This window comes from Streptopelia decaocto (genome assembly GCF_964273445.1).
Source record: "Streptopelia decaocto genome assembly, chromosome: 5".
Lineage (NCBI taxonomy): Eukaryota > Metazoa > Chordata > Aves > Columbiformes > Columbidae > Streptopelia > Streptopelia decaocto.
Window position 1 is genome coordinate 20240750 of NC_138659.1, and position 13824 is coordinate 20254573.

At 39.2% G+C, this 13824-nt stretch overlaps 1 protein-coding gene across 6 annotated transcripts in view; it reads right to left on the minus strand.

Moving 5' to 3' along the window:
* NTNG1 (netrin G1) overlaps nt 1–13824 on the minus strand; it is a gene marked incomplete at its 5' end in the record, with an annotated part of 155018 nt that overhangs the window by 86132 nt on the left and 55062 nt on the right. For all 6 annotated transcript variants that reach the window (XM_082053814.1, XM_082053811.1, XM_082053809.1 and 3 more), the window contains one exon: nt 6883–7523. In XM_082053814.1, the coding sequence (XP_081909940.1) occupies nt 6883–7523 (641 nt within the window). The remainder of the gene's footprint in view (nt 1–6882; nt 7524–13824) is intronic.

Sequence of the window (13824 nt, forward strand, 5' to 3'; positions counted from 1 at the left end):
GGACACAGCCTGTTCTCCTGCAAAGGGCTGCAGTTCACATTATGCATTCCTGAATGCATTAGCAGCCAGACTTTCTCTTGGGAAAGCTACCTGCAGCATGACCCCTCATCTCTTTCTCCCTGACCATGTTGCTACCTGCTAAATTCACAGCATTGCAGTTCTGTTTCTTTTTCTTTTTTTTTTTTTTTTTTTTTCAGTAGCTCCTTCTTTACTTTTTTTTTCATTAACAAGATTATATTCTATGAAAACAGAGTTACAGCAGTGTTGAAAACTTCCCTTGTTGTTCAGCCCAGTTAACAAGATGTTTCACCTGTGTTTTACTGAGGATCTTTGGAGCTGACTTGTTTGCACTACAGCCTGCTGTGATCAGGTAGGAACCATGATGATTCCCTTTGTGCATGGGTCCCTGGTACTGCTGAGGTGCATTAATCCCAGAAAAGGACTCGAGTGAAGGAGAGTAAGGGTTGTCACAGACCCGTTAGACCTTTACCTTTACTAATTCACTTTCCAATTATCTGAATAGGTGTTTTCATGTGACTGAATCACAGGACCTAGCAGAACTGTCCTGCTTTACATCAGCCTTATTACACAAAGATGAAAGAGAATGAAAAGACTGAGAGGTGTGGGGTTTTTTTCTCATTTCTTTTAAACAGAAGCTGGGACAGCCTCCTTAGTTTTGTCTTCCCTCCTTTATTTTCTTCCTTCTGTCCTCCCTCTCCATCACTGGTTTTCTCTCACTCCTCCTACACTGAATGCATTTGAAACTCATTGGTTCAGTGTGGGTAACTTCACAGGAATTAATCCTGATTTACAGGGTGGCATCTGAAACTAGTATCAGGTCTGGTCTCTTGTTTCAATACTTCTCTTAATGTGTAGGGAGCGATACACAGTATTTACCATGGCATTGTACTAGAGGGAAATAAGATAAAAGGCAGCAAGTTTAACTCTCTTAGTTTCAAGTATTTCCCTAAATCATGGATGAATGATGTTTCATTTATTTCAACTAAGAAAAAGATGAACATAAAAAGAGAAACAACACTTGTGTCAAGAGAAGGCAAGTGGATATTCTAGGTTCAACTACTATCTTCTGAGGCCCTTGACACACCAAGGAGCATCCAGGAAATATCATCTCCTAAGTGAGTGTAATTAGATACTGGGGTGGACAAAACTAACAGCAGGTAATCTCACCACACTGGCACCCTTGGAAGAGATCAGAATGTTAAATTAAAAAGAAAGGAAAAAAATAAAAAAGAAAACTCTACAAGTTGATAGTTCCTGTTACTTGTGAAATAGTTGGAAATTTTTGAACTTTTAAGATTATAGTGTATTGTATCACTTGAGCTTTAACTTCAACCTGAAGGACATCCCTGTGCCACGAATCATTTGTATATGTGTTCCATCAGATCCTTAAGCTTATTTCAGTGTTTGCATTAAATTGAACTCTTTTGAAATGAAACGCTTAAAGAAAAGAAAGTTTCTGCAAGATATTGGAATCCCTCACTTTATTCAGAAAGGCTCTTTGAATAGCTTTTCAGCATAAAAAGTAATACAGAAAAAAATTTCTCATTTCTTTCATCAGGATTTTCATCTCTATTCCTTTAATGTTCAATGGCAGAGTGATTTATACTACAGAAAGGCTTGCTGCCTCTCCTCAAACACACTGATCCTGCATGATACTGAGCTTCCTTGAAAGACAGCTGGGGGAGACCAGTATGGAAATACTTGACATCTTGCAAAACAGGCCAAGAAAAGATGATTGAATGCTAAAGAGCAAAGGTGGTGAGTTAAACCTGGTGATTTAAACCCATGAGTTTTAAAAGTGTATAGCAGAACTAGACACCTGGTCAGCTGTCCAGACTCTAATATTCTGCTCCCCTTCCAGCCACTACAAGACTGAGACCACTCTGAGCTAATGTACAGGACTTGTGCCACCAGGATGGAGGGTGGAAACCAGTATTATTTGAACATGGGCAGGAGTAAAACCCACCCAGGACACCTGTACTGAGTGAACCATTGGGGAGTGCTCATGTGTGAATAAACACAGTAACCATTTAATTATTTCAATTCCTGATGACCCTAGAAAATGAAGGACTATTTTCCTTAGTGACATATTACAGTAGATATATTAAAAAGCTAATGGCACTTGGGAGTTAAAGATAAATTGACATGCTCTTAAACACATACATGTTTTTTTTCTTTACCATTCTCTAAGGAGTTTTTAATTTAATTGGGGAAACTGCTAGATTCCCTCCATATACTAGTGAAAATCTCAAAGGAGAACCAGCTTCTAATGCAAGTGTTCTCATAAAACAAAGAGTATTCAAGTACAGTAACTAAATACTAGAAACTAGAATGGTATTCTGTTGTATTCTTAAAAGCTTGAAACCTACATATCTTCATATTGATGGTCTGGTTCTGAACTGAACATTAACGAAAACATTTTCTATTCTAAATAAAACTAAAGCACTTCTACATTACCACTTCCCTAGGGCAAAGTTCTGTTTTGGGGTAAATTACAGAGAGATATTATTACAATGTTGTCAAGCGTATGCCAGAATAACATACAGATTTAATCCAATCAATCCATCCATAGAATGGATCTGCAGAATTAGCAAGAGGATTAAATCTGGTATCATCCAGCCTTCCTGGCATGACCATCCACTGAAAGCTGCCATGTGACACCTGGCTCAGGGTGCAGCTCAGCTCTTGTCAAGAGGACGGGCACCCACCTACCCCAAACCCACTGCAGCCACACTCACTTGTTCGGGGTCACAGCTGGCAGGAGGGGCAGGCCGAATAAAACAACAAAAAAGACCCAACCTCTTTAGTAGTAAATATGCTTTCCTTCAGAGTCATCTAGTCAGATTCCAAGATGGATTTAAATTTAGAAGAGAAAATGTGCGAGCAAAAAACTGTTAAAACTGAGGATACTTTTCACTTGGTAACGTTAGAGGTTTCTATTTCTGTTTCAACTGCAACTGTAGCTGAGACTGGGCCAGAAAACCCTGGGGCTTAAATACAGAAGCTTCAAGGTGAGAAGAATGTTAAAGTAAGTTCAGTAACATTGTATAGAGGCTGGATATTCTGGTGTCAGAAGAAAACTGGTGGCTCTTAGATAAAAATATAATCACCCAAAGGCAGTAAGATCCTTTGTTTCAGCCAGTTAGCCATTCAGTCACCCAATGGAGCAATGTTTTTTTACTGGAATTACAGTTAATTTATAGTGTATGAATGTACACATCATTGACAATATAACAAGTAAAACAAAAGTACTTTGGAATGAACACCATTAAACCTTTAGCAGCCTGAACCAAATTTGCTAGGAATCTTTTGCTTGGCTTCAAAGGAATTATTATCAGCATTTTAGTGAACTTCTTTAAAAAAACCCCAAAATGTTAAAAAAGGGAGTGGTGCCTCACAGCTTACTGCCAGGACTGTCCTTCACATAGAATTGAAGACAGGCAGAGCTGCAGGCAGGGAAACCAGAGAAACCTTCCTGAGGTTATGGCACAGCACACCCTCTGATTCTCCACAGCAAGGCCAGATGAGGGGAGAATGTCTGCTCTTTCTTGGTTTCCCATCCCAGAAGACTTTATTTATGCATTAGTTGACCTTTCTAGCCGTTAGGAACATCTTGCTTCAGCAGTTAATTAACACAAGTGCAATAATTTAATACAGCTAATGCTACTTGATGCCCTTTAATGTACCTTCCATTAGTGATATTATTGTAGTATTACCCTGTAAATTAAAATGAGATCAAGACTAAGAGAGGCTCTCTTTAATTAAGATACTGGCACACTGCATCGCCCATTATTCACTAGAAAAAATCACCAAGATTTAGTGAAGCAGACCATCGGTAAATCAGAATTAGTTCATGTGGATTATTAGGTTTCTTGAATAATGTGTGCACAATGGGGTTGCTGAAATTGTTAACAGCCGTGTTTCCTTTTTTTTCATCATCTTAAGAAATACACAATAGAAGTGTTAAACTGAAGATGAATAAACAGGTGGTAATAGAGGACGTAAGGTGTTCATTGAGAGTGCACAGGCTTTCATCTCTGATGCAACATCCATCAGGCTTATTTCATGCCAAAATGCAAAGCAATGACAAAACAAACCCTATATTAAGAGGCCAAATGTCCTATATATAATTTATTGTGATGTATTAACCACTCTAACATCTTGCATATTAAATATGGCAGCTTTGAGATAGATACTTTTCACTGTCATGGATCTTTAAAATACAGTGTGAATCAAATTTCATTTTATGCTGCCTTTGGTGATTTTAACTATATTTAACCTACAGGTTACTTTTTTTCAGTAAAAGGACTAGCTTTAAAATGTGTCTGCTAGCATCACTCATCCACCAGGTGACAAGCTCCTTGGTAATGTTCCTTTGAATCCTGTCCTCATGGAACAGCCCAGTCTAACTTTACTAAATGTATATAAATATGTAGGTCTCAAAGCCCTGAATATGAAACATTAGTAGCAAAAAAATTAAATAAATTGTAACTTCCAGTTAACATCATAAAATAACTGCAAGGGCTGGAAAGCTCAGCTGAATCAGAAAAGGCAGCACAAATGCCCTGGTAACCCTTGCTCCCCTCTGTCACGTCCTCATGCTCAGGGCATGTCAGTGCACATGACTAATGATCCTGATTTGGAGACTCTTTTTGGGGGCCCTGTAAGTTTCTTGTATTAAACCAAAAAAACCCCAAACTGGGTGACAGTGGGCCTATTGCAAGTTACCTTTGGTACAACTAAGTAATTGGGCTGTGTACTGGAGCTCCACAGCTACTTAACAGTAAGCAAGGCCATAAATTCTTTAACAAGAAGGGCTCACTATGTATGAAAGGAAAGGCCACAAAATCCCTAAAGAGCTGTTCTCCTCATTAGCAGAAAAGTGATAAGAATTCACATGAATCTAATCTAGTGAGACACTATTACACATCAGATATTTCTTTTAAAGCATGTGTCCAATTACTGCAGCATTTAGACAACAAGCATCAGCATCAGATAACTTCTCTGTACAGTCATGCTTCATTTTTATAGATGTTTTCTCACAAGATTGCCATGTCCCAGATGTGCTCGGAAGGTTTCTATTTCTAATTTGCATGCTATGCACTTTTTTTTTTAATCCTCCAGATGCTTTCTTTGATAAAGTACTGATAGCCTAATTAAAGTCAGACTAAGATCCAAATGGGTTTTCAGATGGGGAACAGCTTTTCCTTAAAGCAGAAGGACCTTCAGATCCTGAGTAGGATCTTCAGAAGGATCTTCAGATCCTCTGTAGAGCTAACCTATGTGGAGGCAATGGAGGAAGGATACACATTGAATAGAACACATATTATTTTTTTATATACTGAAGCTAATGTTACTAAACTATGTCAAACAGTATCTGAAGCTATCCATGATCCACTTATCCCTCTCAAGAGACTTCTGAAAAATAATTTACAATGTAACTAATGAGAGTTACAATAAGAATTCTGAAAACATTGATAGTTCTCTTATGCTTTCACATGTTTAATTAGTGATTCTGTGTGTACGCATATGTATTTGGTGTGGACAGAGAAGATTGTAACTACATGATAAATCTATGGTCCTAAGAAATGTATTTTGTTGTTACATTAGAATATATCAGCACTGCAAAAACACGCATTTAAATCTGTATATGGCATCAATTCTTCCTTTATATAGGAAGAATTCCTTTAGAGGAATATTTTTCAAAAGATTACATCTCAGTAATTTGATTCTATTTTGAATTCGTGTATCAATTTTTGCAATATGGAAATGCTTATGAATATGAAAGGCTTGTATAAAGGTGGTAGAAAATGTCAAACTCACTACAGGAGAAATAAAAATATAGTCACCTCTGTTTTATATAATAACTGTCTCTATTTTTTTCACTCAGTCCCATGTCTGCAAAAAACGCCCTGTCCTTCCCAGCCAAATTAGCTTTTTGTTTGTTCTGATACTTAGCTTCTTAAAAAAAAAAAACAAAAAAAACCAAGTATTTTTAAAAAGGAAGACGTGTACTTTCTGTAGAAGAAACAGCAAAAGGAAAAGGTGCAATAGAGAGGTGAGTCAATTGATAATACAGAAGGTCCCATGTATTTCTTCTGAACAGATTTGCATCCAAAACACATGTAAAGGTTATCACCCTCCTGCTTGAGATCATCAGTCAGTTGCTAGTTTGAGTTGAGAAGAAAGCTTCCTGATAGGAATGTCATTACACAGTTATTATTTTTGGGACTATGACACCTGATACTAGTCACTGCTTGCCCCAGAGGGACTATTTGTCTTGAACCCAGCTGAGTAATCATATTTATTATATTCAGATCAGTCTCTCCAAAACACTGTTGTTTTGTTCCATTTTACTTCAGCTTCACTTATTTCAGAGCTAATTAAAGTACCTGGAATGGACTCTACTCTCTGCTGCCTTCCCTTTTTGTAGGCAGTTCATAGCCAGACCTAGGGGGAAGGGTCTGTGCAAAGGCTGCTGTATCAATCACAGCTTGCATTAAAGGCCTAAAAAAATGAGATGATAAACCAGAACCTCTTTTTTTTTTTTTTCAGTTAACTGCCACCAGATGAGGCTCCTGCTGTAGAAATGCAGAAAATTTCCTAATGCCAGGGAGAATTCCTGAGCCAACACAGGAAACGGTTAATACTATCCTGCTTGTGAGATCTAGGGCTGAAGGCCCCAGGCTAGTGGCAGTGAACACCCAGAAACTTGTGTGTGACCAGAAACAGACTTCAACTGAGCCAGATTTCCATGAACATTTCTTGGCAGAAAGTGTCATGTTTGCGGAAATACATGGTTTTGAATAACTTCTAAAACCAAACATATATGCCTGTTTCTAAAGGTACATAATCTCTTACCTTCCGTATACCCTTATGTCTGAAATTGCATAAAAGTAGCGTGCCAGGTGTTGCTCATCTACATATATTTCTCCAGTTGCTGGCCTAAGCAGTCTTATCCTCAGATCTGTGATGGTAAAGAAATCTCTTAACTTCTTGGTTGTGTCAAGCTGGCCATAAAGAGAAGCCATGTTATGAAGCCGAGGTCCAGCAAAAAAAGCAAATCGATCTTTGATTTCAAAGTGGATTATTTTACTATTTGTCATGTACCCAGTAGAGTATTCCTCTGTGCAAATGATTTCTAGGACTGTGTGCTGCGATAAATCCCTCACTGATTTTGGATCCATGTGGAAAGCATCTAAGCAGTCCGTGGCATAGTATTGGTAGGGCTGCCATGTTCGTCCATAGTCGAGTGATTTCTCCAGGATCATTTGGTCTGGACGGCCAGATTCAAAAGTGATAACTATGTTATCTGTCAGCTCAATAGTTTTGTTCCAGGAAAGTGTAATATTAACATGAAGAGGCTTTGGATAATCCTTCCAAGTTGTGGACTGCCAAAATGTGGAGGGATGTCTTCCTTCAAGATCAAACATCAGTTCTGGAGGATGAGCCAGTTCTTGGGTACTCGCATCACATTCATTGTTGCACATGTAGGGGTTCCCCTGGAAAAGAGCAAAGCAGCGTTACAAGAGGCACTGTACAGGTGACTGACACATAAAGATGTTTCTCGTCTGGCATATGAAAACTGCTGTTTTTTCTCCAAGCATGAAACCAAGAAATAAAACATAAATGCTTTCAAGGAATACCTTTTTCTTACTGAGATTTATCTTGGGTATTTTACCTGTTGAAGTAAATGTACAAACACATACATATACAGCACCCTTGCTTCTGTAACATAAACATTTTTCTTGGTATGTTTTACTCTGAACGACTTAGACCAGTGATTGGGTCACAAAAGACCTAGAACAGTAAGCATGTCTCTAATAGCTCTGTAACTCCGACTCTTCCTAGAAAGATGCAGCAGCCAAAGAAAATTTATTTTTAAAACAAGTATGTTCCTCAAGAGCTCCACTCACAAAAGGAGTAATTTTTAGGGCAAGTGTTTTAAGGTCAGCAGTGCAGCCTGTGTGTACTCAGTACGAACCAGGACCCAGTACACTTTCAGGTTTCCTTTCAACTGGGCGTGAAATTTATCATGCTTAACTGTGCTCCCAGCTTAGCACTGGCTTCCCTTAAAACATGTACGCTCACCACCAAAAGCCATTAGTAAAACAATGCTTTGCCAGCTCTGAGGCTTGATTTAGACATCTGCTGTCTTATTACAGGGTAGTGAAGTACTTCAGGAAAGACTTTTCATGAGACATTGGCTCCGATTTTTCAGGACAAGATAATCCCGCACTTGATTAGGTGGAAGATGTCAGTGGCTCCAGCTGGAACACTGCCGAGGTGGTTGGAGCTCTGAACTGGAGGCTGCGTTAAAAACAGCAACACAAAAAGCTTGCCAATACTACGCAGCTTTTACTGTTGCTTGTCTTCTATTGCAAAGTGAAAGTGAATTATTCTCTTCCTGGCCTTTTGATGCATTAACTTGCACACTACAATCTTCTGCTTCTTCACAAAGGCTATTTTGTCTGTAGATTGGGGATATCTTGCAGCAGTTGCCAAGATATCAGACTCTGTAGGCTGCACTGAATCACGTCTATCAAATTTCAGCTTTCAACAGTACATTAATATTTTGCTACTTGTTCATTCTGCGTTTGTTCCAGAGAGCAACCACTGCTCTGTATCCTTCCCTCTGCCTTACACATGGATTGTGGAAGAAGCTACGCCTCTCTTCACTGACGGCCAGCACTGCTGGGGAAAAGGATGCACATGCCTGTACCTAGCAGTGCTTGATAGGGGCATAAGTGCAGCTATTATTGTCATTAATCAGAAACCTACCCTGAAAATAGGACAAGCCCTGGTATGATAATCAACCTTTTCTTCTTTTTTCTTTTCTTTTCTTTTCTTTTCTTTTCTTTTCTTTTCTTTTCTTTTCTTTTCTTTTCTTTTCTTTTCTTTTCTTTTCTTTTCTTTTCTTTTCTCTCTTCTCTTCTCTTCTCTTCTCTTCTCTTCTCTTCTCTTCTCTTCTCTTCTCTTCTCTTCTCTTCTCTTCTCTTCTCTTCTCTTCTCTTCTCTTCTCTTCTCTTCTCTTCTCTTCTCTTCTCTTCTCTTCTCTTCTCTTCTCTTCTCTTCTCTTCTCTTCTCTTCTCTCCTCTTCTCTTCTCTCCTCTCCTCTCCTCTCCTCTCCTCTCCTCTCCTCTCCTCTCCTCTCCTCTCCTCTCCTCTCCTCTCCTCTCCTCTCCTCTCCTCTCCTCTCCTCTCCTCTCCTCTCCTCTCCTCTCCTCTCCTCTCCTCTCCTCTCCTCTCCTCTCCTCTCCTCTCCTCTCCTCTCCTCTCCTCTCCTCTCCTCTCCTCTCTCTCCTCTCCTCTCCTTCTTTCTTTTCTTCTTTCTTTTCTTTTCTTATAATTACAGTTATGCTTCTCTCCATCTCCAGGCCTCAGAGCAATGAAGTGATTCAGTGCCATCCAGTGTGGGAAATGGGTTTCAAACGTGACTTTCCACCTTAGTCACTGCTCTGCTCCTCGACATACTCCCACCAAACACAAGCAAAAGGCCTCTGCACTCACTTGGGCCTCCCCACCAGCAACTTCCTCTTACCTGGGCAGGAAAATAGTATTTGCTTTCTCTCTCTTTCCCATTGATACAGCTGAACGCTAAAACTGACAACGATTCATTGGGACTTGAAGTTAGGAAAAACTACAGGACAACAAAAAGGGTTATTTGAGAAGCAGCACACTGCTTCAAAGCCTGCAGCTGTAACTGAAAATACTCTGTAAAACGTGTCTATAGTAAGTCCCTGTTACAGCTCTGATTTCCAGCACACGGTTGCTATTTCTATGCCTTCCTTTTGAATAAAACAGTGAAAATCAAAAATAAATTTCAAGTAGAATAAACACTTTTTTTTTTAATTATTTAAACTCCATTTAATATATCAGACACAAATTCCAAGATTTGCTAACCTTTTTTTTTCCTTAGAGAAAATACACATATTGTGACATCTGTAAGGTTCCAGAGCCTTTGACTATAGGTAAATATCAGTTTTCCAGAAAAGTTACGTAAATTTGCTCAGAGTTACATAAATCACACCTTTCTGAAGTTTACTAGAAAAATGGGATCACTTCTGTGCCTGTCACCATGAAACTGCCTGTGTACCTATAATGTATATGCTTCTGTCATCATTTTGGCAAAAGCAACTTCACTGGGAGGTCATGGGTATCGGAACACAGCAAATAAATACTCCTGGGCAGGCAGACAGGTGCATTAAGCACTGCTGAGGGATGGCTTTGGTTTCCTACTCTATAAGCAGCCACCAAGCCTGTTGTGATTTTCCGTGTTGAAAACTAAAGCTGCTCTGATCTGCCAGTCCCCAGATGCTGGAGGAGGCTTGTTTTATGACTTCCAGTGGGTAACACAGATTGTGTGAGAAGTATTGCTTCTTTCTGTATATGACTTGATTTCTTTTGCTCCATTTTTTTTCACCTTTTCCTTTTTAGCAAAAGCTGAGGTACCAATATAATCAGGGAACACTGGGAGCTGGGGCTCTCAAAAAAAACAAGCTAGTGGGAATGCAGTAAGATCATGCGAACTGGTAGCAACAAGGTACCTTAAAAGAATGGTGCAGTGAACACTAAAAATCAGCCCTAATGTGCTACTGAATGGTAGTCTATACCTCTGTTGGCACAAAGCTTTTTGGGAAAGATAATGTTAGTCCAATTAACGGCAGAATATAGTGAGAAATGGGTCAGAATCACAGTGTTGACCTGTACCTGAAACTCTTACCATTGGTAACATCAGTGGCACAACCTACCACTAAAACACTGAGGTAAGAATATCACTGCAGATGAGAATCCTAATATAAACCTTCAGGCATATCCTCCCAAATTAATTTAATTATTCTTCTAATTCTATAGCATGCAATTCTCTTTTGAGTTTTGAATGATTTGATAATGCCAAAATAACCTGTGTGGAGTTCAGTATCTTACAGAGGAAATTAGGAGAAAAAACAATCTAAGCTGATATAAACTGATAAAATAATATCCTGAATTCTAACACAGGGAGTAGGAAAGAAATTTGCACGTTAAATGATACTTACATTACCAAAATAGTGTAAAGGGATGTTACCCTGCATGAACGTCCTTTAGTACATGTTAGTATGAAAACAATTAATTTAACTGGGATTAGTTACATATCTCAATGTCTTGATCTCTGTGGTAATCCTCTTTAAGACCTCTGTCTCAGGAAAATGAATACAACAAAGAGAAGCTTTCCCCAGTTTGTGAAAACTAAGCCCATTCTGTGTTGGGGACATCTAAAGGACCAGAGCATTAGCAGCTGTAAGTAATTTTGTGACCAGCAGGCAGCCATAAACAGATCTTAATTTAAGCCTTCCAAGTAGTAGCTCTTCAGCTGGACAAGGTGGAAAATATTTATAACTTTTCAAAATGATATTTAAGCCATTAGGAGATCTCTAAATAATTAAACACTAATAAATACTTCTAAACACTTTACTGCCAATTAGTGTAAAAGGTAGCTGAGGCTTTCCCAACACCACAACCATCTAAAAGAAACCCACTATTTTCCTGTACAGTAATTGGAGGTTGACATTAAATAGGTCCTTGCAGGCAGGAGGCAGGCAAATTAAGTTGCTATTTATTTTGTTTTAGGCCACTCAAGGAATTAAAAATATTACCAAAACTACTGACATAGTCTAAAAGTTTTGGCTTTAGGAAGAGGTACCTGTTTTGCAGGCACAGCAAGGGCACGTGGCAGTATCATGCTCAGCCCCAGCTGGATAAAGCAGAGTTACCTGAGAAGCTGCTGGATGGTTCCAGTAGGGTTTCCCCTCAATTAGCTGGATTTAGTTTGTTTCAGCACACAATGATGTCTGTTTGTGCCAGCCAGCTTGAACTTTTATAGTGGCGTCTGAGGTGCTCTGCAGGTGGTGTTGCCTGGGATGGGGCTCTGGGGCTGGCCTTGCTCCCATTGGGAAGGAGCATGTCTTGCCAAGTGCATCTTCAGGGCAACTCACTGATGGATAGGACAGTGACCCTAAAGTGGTTAAAAGCAGAGGTCTAGCAGTAGGATGAGCTTTGAACATCAGCAGGGGAGCCAGCAGGGGTGCTGCAGCTGCCGTTCAAGGGTTGAAGTCCAAGCACTGCCATCTCTCATCAGGATGGCTCCTCAGTGGCATCCACACAGGCTTAGGGCTTGATTGAAGATGTTGTTTCTTTCAGTTCACTTCCTGTCCACACTAACACCTCATGGACTATTTTACTCAGAAACAAAGACAGAGGGGCTTAACTTTTCTGCAACGTGAATATTGGAAGATGGATCATAGGCTACAGGCTGTAATAGACACCTGACTAATTCCCTACAGAGGATTATAACTTGCATTTTCAAACTTGTGAAGGTTGCTGAGGTCAGGCAGGCCAAGATTTTAAGAAGGAGAAAAATAAATTTTTGAGAAGCGAGTCACAGCAACCAATTTTTATACCATTGCCTCGAGGCAGTTAGCTTAGGTGCACAAGACAAGAAATAAATACAACCTGACTCACGTTTGGAGTGAGGCTGTGCAGTTAATTACTGCATTCAAGTAATACTTTTGGAAATAATAGAGTATTTCTGTTTTCCTTTCCAAGAGGTCATTAGAAGTAGTTCATTTCGTACTGTGCCATACATTGTAGATGACTAATTAGACAGAAATAGCTAACAGCAGCAATTGCCCTAGTGCTTACATTTTGCACATGGTTTCTAACCAGGATTACATGTTTACCACAACAGAGCCAGATTATGAAACCATCAATTGGGAGAAATTAGGTATTGTCCTACTAAGGGCAAACAGTTAGCGTGGTGCAGGACTGGCAAGGCACAGAACCTGTCGCGTGGTAATTGATGTTATCAAACTCACTACATTTATTAGCTGGTTTAAGAGTATCTTGGTCAATGTCTGCAGAATTATTGTGATCAAGACAGGGATGGCTGTAGACAAGAACATTTTACCATCAATAGCCTTTCATCACTGCAATGACAGCATTTTAAGTTAAAGTGATTTAAGTTAAGAAATAAAAGTACTAAAATCTCAGTGGAAGATTTGATGCTCTTTCACAGAACTCCCAAGTGAGAGGATGGCCAGACAAGCACTTCGAACTCTGAGCTGTGGGCTGAAGAGTGTACATCCTCCAAAAAACAACAAAAAGAAAATAAGAGCATGTTTAAATCAATAACTTCTGGGGAGACTTAAAAATATTAAATCAGGGAGGATCTGACTGGTCAAAAATAAAGAATAATGCTTAACAACTTCTTGCACTTTTAAAATTGAAAGTACACTGCAGATTATGGACCTGATCCTCCAACAAACTCAATGCAAGTGAGCCGTTAAAGTTCCGATACTGAAAAGATACTTAAGCCTCTGAAGATCTGGCACTTTGCCTTGCAGAACACAGACCTAGCTAATTAATCTTCATGACAACACCTCCATGAGGTACGGGATCCTATCCCAAATTTACATATAGATGCAGAATTAGAGATAAATGCTTTTGCATTATGAACTCTGTAATCCCTGACTATATTGTACTGTTTCTTCCAAAGCCTTTTGGTAGATCACATGAAATCATTCTTGGCACTCAGAGTAGCTCTCAGATCATGAGATCATGCCTCTCTTCAATAGCATGAACTGAAAATGTATAATAGTAAAGCTTTTTAATATTTGTAGCACCAAATGCATTGGTTCATTTGGCAAAGGCACTTAATTCCTAGCAGAACATTCTCTCTTTTTAGTTACTCTAGTTAGTTTTTGAAAATGCTTTCCAATTTACTTTATGAGGCAAATGGAGTTATGTTTCCTCTGAAATATCTCTACC